This window comes from Chionomys nivalis, chromosome 3 (assembly GCF_950005125.1).
Source record: "Chionomys nivalis chromosome 3, mChiNiv1.1, whole genome shotgun sequence".
In the NCBI taxonomy this organism is placed as follows: Eukaryota; Metazoa; Chordata; class Mammalia; order Rodentia; family Cricetidae; genus Chionomys; species Chionomys nivalis.
In genome coordinates, this window is record NC_080088.1 from 66,953,092 (window position 1) to 66,963,417 (window position 10,326).

The window sequence follows — 10,326 nt, forward strand, 5'->3', positions numbered from 1 at the left end:
ATTTATAGCATTTGTGTGTTTAAAGGAGTGCTGATTTTACCTTTTCCACTTAAACTGAATGAGATCATCCTAAAGTACAAATTAAACATAACTAAAATGAAAACCTTTGAGCTACTTTGATTATGATTTTTCTCCTTCTTTTCATCATTAAACCATTACAAACTTACAAACTGCATATAATTTTTTATCTAAAACTTTCAGAATTGTTTGCTATTATCTCTCTTTATTTTTAAAAACTGGCCTGTTAAACTTGAATGTTATTTGTTAATGTCCTTTATCTAAAAATCAACTAAAGGAGGAAAGGGCACACATGAGAACTCAGAGTTAAATACAGCACCATCTAAAACTGTATTTTCTCTGTCCTCAACAAAGAAGCTGGCACAGAAATTTCTGAATAATGTATATATTTTACCAGGGTCTCACAAAACTAGCATTAACCTTTAAACAGATTAGACTATTCCCTGCAACAACCCCAAATACAAAACTCCTTTAGATTTCTCAGAGATGACAGAATTCATACAAGGAAAGTAAACATGACTTAACCCTCGTTCCTACCACTACGCGCGTGAGCTCATGAAAGGATGCTAGGTCGTACGCTAGCAGCATTTCAATTACCCTAGATCATCCTGTGCGGAAAACACAGTTTTCCAGAGAACTATCTAATAGACAAAACCCTAAAACCTAGTCTGCTTGTGGCCTAGTCAACATACAATTGACTGTTCAGAGAATGGGGCAGGCTGGTCTAGGAATAGGTACTTCAAAGGGAGCTCAGGAGACACATGGGAAAGAGGTAGCTCAGGCTTACAGAGAATCACTTCTAGAGCTAAGCTAGGTAGGCCAGGTGTTATGAATGAAGAAAGCCTCCATCTACATAGTGAAGACATAAACTCCAGGCAGAGGGCAGAGGTTATGGCTCACAGAGAATGCTGGCAAGAGTAGAAAGCAACCCGCCAGCAGCATCACCAGATGGAAAGTCCCACCGCACTGCACAACATGTCAAGGTCTAGGGTACTCTCACAGCAAGCTCATGGGGCATGGCCCAGTAAACATTATCTGAGGAAAACATAAGGAAATGGGAACCAAAAGATGGGACTGACTTCTCTGAGTTGCTTGATCAGTGGTTCTCAACCTTCCCAATGCCATGATCCCCTTTGAAAAGGTCATTCAACCCCAAAGGGGTCATGACCCACAGCCTGAAAACCATTGTGCTAGAGTAATACAATATAGTAAAGAAGACATACAAACCACGTCTTACAGAACTAGGTACAAAGTATTTTCTTTTACAAAGAAGCTTCTCAGCAGAATTGAATTTTTACACTGCAAGCGGATGTAAAATTGAATGTACTCTTAAGCTGAACCAAGTATCACAAAGTAATTGTAGGGGTGGCTGGGTTACAAGAAAAGTGTAAAGTAGAATGGGTACAGCAAAGGAGTAGCCTCCTACACCTGATCTTAAGATAAAAAAGATAGTTTTATTACATATTACTAAAGAAGAATCAAAATGAACATTTCTTAGCACTCTTGCATGACAAAATCAGTTCAACATCTGCTCCCCACATTTTTAGGGAACACACAGGGAAAACCATAAATAGAGAGTAAACAGTAAGAAGAGTCTTTGTAAACTTGGTACTGGATGCATGAAGCCTCAATCATGTCTAATGCATTTTATAGTGTACACTTTATGTTTCGCTTAATAACTCTGAATTTCAAAATAAATCATGACCCTCAAGACAGTCTTGGTTTCCTTCAGGTTTAACCAGCCAATGAAGCTTTGCATTTACACAGCCAGAAAGGATCTAATAAGAATCCCACCCAATCATCAAATCCCTGGTCTTTCAACAATGCCGCTTTCTGTTACCAGCTTTCAAACATCAACCCTACAGAGCTAAAAACAACAAAACATACTCATGGCTCACCGTTCCAACCAGGATGGGTGACGACAACCTTGATACGGAATGCCTGACAAGAGAGGTTGCCATAAGCCACCTGAAAAGCAAGGGATGGGCAGCATGCATGGGTCCAGCAGCCTTAGGTGCTGGAGCCCCAAGAGCAAGGGATGGATGATAGGACAGCACAGCAGCCTCGGAGGAAGGAGCAACCTATAGCCATCGGCCTTTAGAGTCACCAACCAAAAGTAGCGTGTTAAGTGCAGGAAGGTACTCTTCAGGCAACCAAAAGAGAAACATAAATACCAACACAGCCACAAAACATTTGACCTATAATCTGTCCTGTCTGCAGAGTATGCTAGGCCAAGGATGGCACAAAACTGGTGGTAGGAGTAGTCACTAATGTCTGATTTGATTTAAGGCCTACTCTACAAGAAAGAACCCATGCCCATTACTTCTATGGTTACCAAGAAAACAGCCCAAAGACGTAGGATAAAACCAAACACTACAGGTACAGGTCTTTAAAAAAAAAAAAAAAAAAAAAAAAAAAAAAAAAAAAAAAAAAAAGCATCACTAATATGACACTTAGTGACATTCTGAAACGATTCCTAATGATATTCTGCTATATTATTTATTCAGTCATCATCAGAGAAGCTTCCTCCAATAGCAGATGGAAACAGATGCAGAGACCCATGGCTAGATATTAAGCAGAGAGTGAGAAAGACATTGAAACACATAGTTCTAATTGGGATATCTCTATCAAGTCCCTCCACTCAGAACTCAGGGAACCACAAGGAAAAGGAGGCAGAAAGTATGTAAGAGCCAGAGGAGTTGGAGAACAAGAAGAACAAGGCCCACCGAGTAAACTAAGCAAGGTACACATGAACTCAGAGACTGGAGCAGCAAGCACAGGACCTACCTACATCTGCACCAGGTCCTCTGTGAATATAGTAAAGCTTTTAGCTTTATTTTGTATTTTTAATTTATTATTTATTATGGATCTCCAGAGTGTGAAAATGAGTGTGTATCTCCTTCTTGTGCCTGCTCTTAGGGACTCTTTTCCTCCTCTCAGGTTGCCAAGTCCAACTTCAAAATGATGATATTGCTTTATCTAACTATATTTTAACCTGCCACGTTTGGTTGGTATTTCTCAGAAGCCTGTTCTTTTCTAACGAGAAAGAGAAAGAAGGTGGACCTGGAAGACAAGAGAGGTAGACAAGGTAGGAGGAGAAGAAGGAGAAACTATAATCAGAATATAATATATTAGGAAAGAATCTATTTTCAATAAAAGGAAAGAACAACAACAAAAGAATGGGTTGCACATACAATAAAGAACAGTGTAAAATTATGAAGCCAGACAGCAGACATCTGGGGAAACAAAAGAAGCAGACCCCAACTTAGAATCCAGCTATCACTGACAAAGCAAGAAACGTTTTGTAGGCAGAGCAAGAATGTGACCTATAAATGAAGACAATGACACTTTCTAAAAGAGCTGCTAGCCCAGATGTGAGCACAAATGGGAACTACAAATGGGAACAAGCAGAGCCTTAATTGAGTCCTTTCTCCATCTTTCTCTACTTCATTTCCCAGTGTCCTCAAAGTTAGAGAATGTGATTCTTAAAGTAAATTGTGAATTCCTCTAAGGTAAGGAAACAAGACTGAGTAAGCTGTGAACACAGAGACAGAGGAGAGCGCAGCACAGACTGATGCTGTTCACACTTTACCATATGCATGGTTAGAGCAAACCGAGGAACATTAACCCCAGCTTGAAGATTCCTTTAAAAAGACAAAGCAAAAAGCCCAGTGGTGACCTCACTAGTTATCTGTCATATCTGTCACTAAGGAGCTTCCTGGGGATTACAAGCATCCATCAGATATAAAGCTTAAAGCTTTCAAGGTTTGGTGGCACACTGGTCTAGGTCCACCTCTCACTGAGTCTCTGAAGTAGCACTTCATCTATGCAAATGCACATAAGAGACTGTGAAGACAGCCAATTACTCAAGCAATAAGCTGAAAAAAAAATGAGAAACTAATTTTAAAAGCTGGGTCTCTTGGGAGTAGCTACTAGGTCTGAGGCTCAGTGGTGGAATGTTTGCTCTCAGAGGAGAACGACACTAGTAGCTGAAATATCACAATGTTATCTTAGGCAAGTTCCACTGAGCAAAATTTAAAAGTTATCTTTTGTTTGTGATTGATGAGGTACGAGACAGCAACATTTAAAAAGGTTACATAGAGGTATTTAATAATGTTGTATACAATGCTGTGATATTAGAAGATTTAAAACTGACTTTATTCGTAAATTGGATGTCTTAAAGATGCACCTTCAGAATGTATAGAGAATTGTCCAAGCTCAATAAGAAGTCTAATTACAAAAATCAGCAAACTTTTAAATAGACTCTAAAGCTCTTTACAGCCATATACTAAGAAGAATGTTATTTCATCCCATATAAATCATAACTCAATGAACTCCACTGAAGGAAAAGAAAGAAGAGGAAGTACTATGTAAACAAGTACTGTGTAAAAAGTAAGGTTTTCGTGACACTATGCTCACCAGCTACCTGGTATACACACCTTCATGTTTGTGTGAATGTGTTTTAAATGAAATTGTGTCAAAAAGAACAGTTTTAATTTGTCACCTTTTCAAAACAAATAGTATCTGAGCACTCCTTTATATTAGTTTCTTATTTCAAACATCTGAATATAAAACCAATTATCCTTGTAGGTCTTATCAAAGATCTAGGTGTCCTAATTGTCTATTTATGAAGCAAGGACATCTTTAAGTGTGTCACCAGTTAAAAAAATCCTTCATCTAATGGCACTAACAGTGCTTTGGTCACTGAAGCAAAATTCATTTATCTGGAAAATGTACATACGAAGTAAAGAAAAACTAGGAACTATGATTTCTCTTGAGTTTACTTCCCTAAGAAGTTTAATTTTAGACAGCTTATATCCTTAAACATTAGCCCTTTCATGAAAGCTAAGTACACAAGAAAAACAAGCATTTTTTCCAAGTAGAAAAACACTGAGGCAGGAGTGTGACTTTCAGGAATCCATGGAATAAGTTATTTGCTCAAACAAGAGAGCTAAAAAGAAAAAAAAATGTTTAGTTAAAAAAAAATAAAGCCCATGAGGCATCATGAAAAATATTACCCCCAAAGTAACTCCTCAGAAAAATCCCTGAGACAGTCTTACTCTTCATAATTCTCACTCTACACTAGTAGTGCACTAATAGACATGAAGCTCTTCAGAAGTTATACTTACATATCCACACAGCAATTGGAAGAAAAGGGGGGAGGGAAAGACGAAAAGGGGACAGGAAAGGAAGGAAGACTGAACCAGCAACAAATCCCACTAAGAACCTCACTTGTAGCTGGGCAGTGCCTAGCGCAGGCCTTTAATTCCAGCACTCAGGAGGCAGAGACAAAGGGATCTCTGTGAGTTCCTGGCCAGCATGGTCTACAAGAGCTAGTTCCAGGACACGCTTCAAAGCTACAGAGAAACCCTGCCTCAAAATACCAAAACCAAACAAACAAACAGAAAAAAAAACCAAAACCTCACTTGTTTAGCACGATGCCCATCTCTACTCCCTGCATTTTCATAATAATGAAAAGGAATACTTTGCCAACAGAAATAGTTTGCAGTGTTTTCTACTCTATCTTTTTAAAAATGGCAGAGAACTTCACATTTTCTAAATGGCAATTATACTCTCTTTACATGAGGATTGTGGGGTTTGTGTGTGTGTGTGTTTGTTGTTTTCTACTTAAAAACAACTTGTCCAATTGGGGAAAATGCACTATTATTTCAAGAAACTATTACTTACCTGCACAGTACAAGAAAGGGACAGGCTTTTACCTCTTTGAGCTAGAGTTACTTTTAGAACACATATGATGGTAAAAGTGTACAAGTTTGTTTTGGTTCTGAGAAAGTGTCTCTTATGTGTAGCTCAAGATTGCCTCAGATTTATAATCCCCTGCTTGTTGAGATTACAGGCACAGCGCAAACAGTTAAATCTGAAGGTTCTTTAGAACAATGCACATATTATAAATTGCAGTCTAAATCTCAGCCGTTTAGCCCAAGGCACTTGTAGTATGCAGCTACCCTCACACCTTACATGGAAATCAGCCGACTGTTCTAGAAAATCTGTATCTAGACACTAGAAATGGCTCAGAGGTTAAAAGCACTGAGCATCCTTCCAGCTGCCTTGTATTCAATCTCTAGAACCCACATGGCAGCTCATAACTATCTGTAATGCCAGTTCCAGGGGTTGCAATACCACCTCCGGTGCTCCACAGCCACCAAACACCCACATAGTGCAGACATATGTGCAATCTAAACACCCAAATATTAGAGTTAAAAAAATTTTTTTGTAAAAATCTGTCTGTACAGTTCCCAAATTGTGTCACACCACTTTGTACTTAAGAAAATATGATTTTAGTATATTTTTATTCCAGTATTATTTTCAAAGCCAGATATATAAAACAAGAAATTTCTTCTTTTGTATATCTTACATGTTTATCAGATGAATTCTACTTACAAGATATATATTCACATAAATATGTGTGTGTGTATGTAGATGTGTGTCCTTATAAACTCAATGATGGCATTACTGGTATGTGCTAGAATTAAAAGGAACTATGTCTTTAAAAGAATATAGTATGAGAAGGAATCTAAAAGAGTTATGGTATACACAGAATTCTAAACCAGACAGGGAACATCTAAAATATGTGCACTCACTTAGTTATTCATTCATTCACATATTCATATGTTACCTGCATAATTTCTGGCTCCACGAAAGCTATGAATGTAGATGTGGAGAAGACAGTGAGGTAAATAAAATGTTTCAAAGATTCTTAATCGGAATCTCATTAAAATCAGCACAATCTGCTGTGGAAATTTGAAGAAAAGGAAAGGAAAGCGTTCCCTGGAACCAGACAAATGCTGATACCACATCAGCTGCCCAGAGGGCAGGCATTAAGTGTTGGATCTCTGGAGCTACTGGGTAATTTACTGGGGCAGGCATTATTTTATCTTCCTCTTGAAGTTCTGAAGTTACAGTATTAATTTACCCCACTGTGCCACCTGGGAGTCTCAGACTGAAAATCAACCAGCATTTTCTAGGTATGACTATTTGTATAGCTATTTCTAAAACTATATTGAATTTTATCTTTTATTATAAAAAATAATTGGCTTGAAAACAGGGCCTATACTCTAAAAATAAGTCACTCCTGTGTGCACAGATTTTAAATGTCAGCCATGTTGCTACTTGCATGTACACAATGGGGTGGAGGGTGCAGATTATTAAGGAAGTGGCAAATGATCAGCCTTGCCATCTAAACAATAGGAACACAAAACAAGATTTGGCAGGCCACTAAAAGAAAAGACACATTTTCCATCACAAAAGCTTATGGATGTTCCAAATATTCGTTGACTAAGAGATAGTAGTGTATGGACATTTAAATGACTTAACTCTGTTCACCTGTATAAACTCAGTCGTCCTTGTTTCCTAATTTGCTTTTGAAAGAGTATGAACATCCTGACTGTGTGTGTATAAAGGGCCTGACAGAAGCTCTGACCTCCATAAAAACCAAAGAGGCAAACGTTACATGTTAACCTAGGAAATAATTCATGGAAGTATTATGGTACCCGGATATCTGTTCTTCATACATCAGTTTCAAAGTGTCCTACGTTCTCTTAAAGAAAGGACAGTAGGAAAAGGTCACATTTACATCTTGCCAGACTCCACTGGAACCACCCCATGACATCAGATGTAACTGTACATAAATAAAGCCACCAAGGTTTAAAATCGAAAGAAAAGTGGAAAACATAGAGACAGATATCTTTTTAATGACATTCAAAAACCTGAGCCAAAATATTAAGCAAAGTGCGACTAAGACCGTTGGAGTTTTAGGACGGCACAGTGTCGGGGCACACTCTGCTCCACCGTGGGCACCGTCGGGTTCTCTTTAATTAGGGGGAAGATATTGTTGGGTGGTAACTGGGCCATAATTAAGCATTATATGAGAGAAAGATACAAGTTATTAGACTTGAATATTTCACAGATCAAAATCTCCCCACTGTGGGGGTGCTCCTAATAAATCTATCCGTCCTTTGATGATCTTAGAACCAGGGAAGCCAGGTCTTCCCAAGGACAACGACTCCAACAGCTTCCGACCCTTCAAAGTGAACTGGTATCAAATTCTAACCTAACAAGGGCACGTGAAGGGAGCCACACTATATTTTCTTATCAGTTTATCAGAGTATGTAAACAGGAATGCCAAGCATGTTCTCCAAAATGAAAACCAATTTGAATGTATCCAGACTCTTGGTATTTGGGAATGGGAAACAGTTTTAGATGCAAGTGTGAACTCAGGTACTAGCAGGACTTAGGCCTGTCTTGGTAAGAAATCAGAAGACCTCAGGCTTACAAAGCATCCACAAAAATAAAGTGCTTGCCAGGCCACTGACACAAGATGGGCGGTTGGGGAAGGGGGAAAGCACGGCACCAGGGGGCTGAAGCTTTGTGTGTATCAGGCTTTGTTTGAGCTCCTAGTCTCACTCTCGGCCACACCCACAAACAATGAGAGTACTACCAAGGCTTTCTCCTGAGCCAGAAAACCAGCCACCACACACGTTACACAAAACCCATATCTAAAAACAGGAGACAGCCTGGAAGAGACAAACTCTACAACAGGTCTCCTGGTAGAGAACCAGTTTGCCTTCCCCATCGTTCAGCTTCTTAGCCTAGGTGAACTAAAAAAATAAAAATAAATTAAAAAAAAAAACTATAATAACCAAAGTCAAGTCAGGAACCTAAACGATGGAAAAATGCTAACACTAAAAGCTTCGCCTGAGGACATTATTACCCTTTAGAAACAAAGGACTAGATCCAAACCAGCTACAATTTGAACTATGAGCCACTGAGCTCCCTTTAACTGCAGGGCAGAGGCAGCCAAGCAGTCACTAAGAGGCTTGGGATTTCTAGGTTGGCTTGAGCAAGACCATTTGTGTCACATTAAGTTAGCAAGGAAACCTAAAGTCCGAAGAAAGCAAATTCCTTAGTTTTCATTTCCACGCACCCCAGGGTTGGCCACAGGTCCCAGAAGAAACCAATGAGATCCACAACAAAGGCCCAGCGAACTTCTGGCTTTACCATAGCACACTTAAACATTCTGGGGTTTGACATGCTTAAGTCTGGAACTTCCTAAGACTGGAGAGCCAACGACTGAAGTTAAGATGAGCCAGTAACCAAAACAACTTTTTTAAAATGTTAGGCCCGAGGGCATGTGATGAAGGCTTTTTGCAGTGATGGGCCTGGCCAGGACTAGGCAATCTTATTTTCCTGGACTTCAATGTGGGAGCCATGAAAAATGAGGGTCATGAGACTCCCCACCCTTTCCATTCTGGTCTTTATTAAAAAAAGAAGGGAGAGGGTGATGCTTATGGGGACTTGGGGTTCATCCATTTAAGGCAATGCCAAGCTTACAACGTGAAACCCTTTGGAAGGTGAGAAAGAGCCAGCCAGACACTGTGGTAGAAGGGAGAGGGGAGGAGAATAAAGAGGGAGAGAAGGAAGGAGGAGGAAGTAGAGGACAGAAAGGAGGGAGAAGAGAGAAGCAAAAAGAGCAGGAGAGGGTCATGTTTCAAAACAAAGGCTCCACTCCGAACGCCCCCTGGCCCTGGCCAGGCTGGCTGGGCTGTGGTTTCTACCACACTAAGCGTCCATTGGACAGAACCGGGCCGCGGTCCCGGCCGTGGAACCTCCCGCAGCCCCTGGCGGCCCAGGCCGGGTCTCCGCACGCGTGGCCGGCCCCGCGCCCCACGCAGCCCCGCTCCCCGGGACCCGCGAGCGAGGCCCGGCCTACCTTCCTTCACGCCCGGCAGCTTGGACTGATCCACACTCACGTCGGCCATGGCACCCGCTCTGCTTCGGGCGGGCGCACGGAGGAGACCTTGGCACACGCACGCCCACCCCGCGGGCCGGCCGCAGCCACCCGCGCACACGGGCCCGCTCGATGCCCAATTCCCCCCGGGCCGGAAATGCACCGGAGTCCAGTACGGAGGGAGAGAGGAGACAGAAAGGCGGTGGCGGCGGCAGCGGTGGAGGCGGCGGGGGGGGGGGGGGGGGGGCGGGAGCTGCAGGGCTGCACCGCACGCACGGGCGTGCGAGCCAGACTGCCTCCTCCTCCTTGCTTTTGTGGCTGCCGCGCCCAGACCGGCCGCAGATCTGTGTCCTGGAGGAAGGGACCGACAGCTGCACCTGCCAGCCCGACCTGATAGGACCTGTCTAAGAACCTCTCTGAGATTGAGACTTCTGTAAAATGATTACTGAGTGCCAAGCAGGCGCTCTTGTATCCAGGGTTTGAGCATATATATGTATCTATGGACCTTTAACAGAGGGAACAACACATTGAATTAAAACACACCGAATTAATAAAATTCT

At 41.4% G+C, this 10,326-nt stretch overlaps 1 protein-coding gene across 2 annotated transcripts in view; it reads right to left on the bottom strand.

The window, feature by feature from the left end:
- Positions 1–9,969, bottom strand: part of Ccdc50 (coiled-coil domain containing 50) — a 65,143-nt gene extending 55,174 nt beyond the window's left edge. For both annotated transcript variants that reach the window (XM_057764169.1, XM_057764171.1), the window contains exon 1: positions 9,749–9,969. In XM_057764169.1, the coding sequence (XP_057620152.1) occupies positions 9,749–9,797 (49 nt within the window). In that variant the 5' untranslated portion in view covers positions 9,798–9,969. The remainder of the gene's footprint in view (positions 1–9,748) is intronic.
- Between the last annotated feature and the right edge of the window lie 357 nt (positions 9,970–10,326).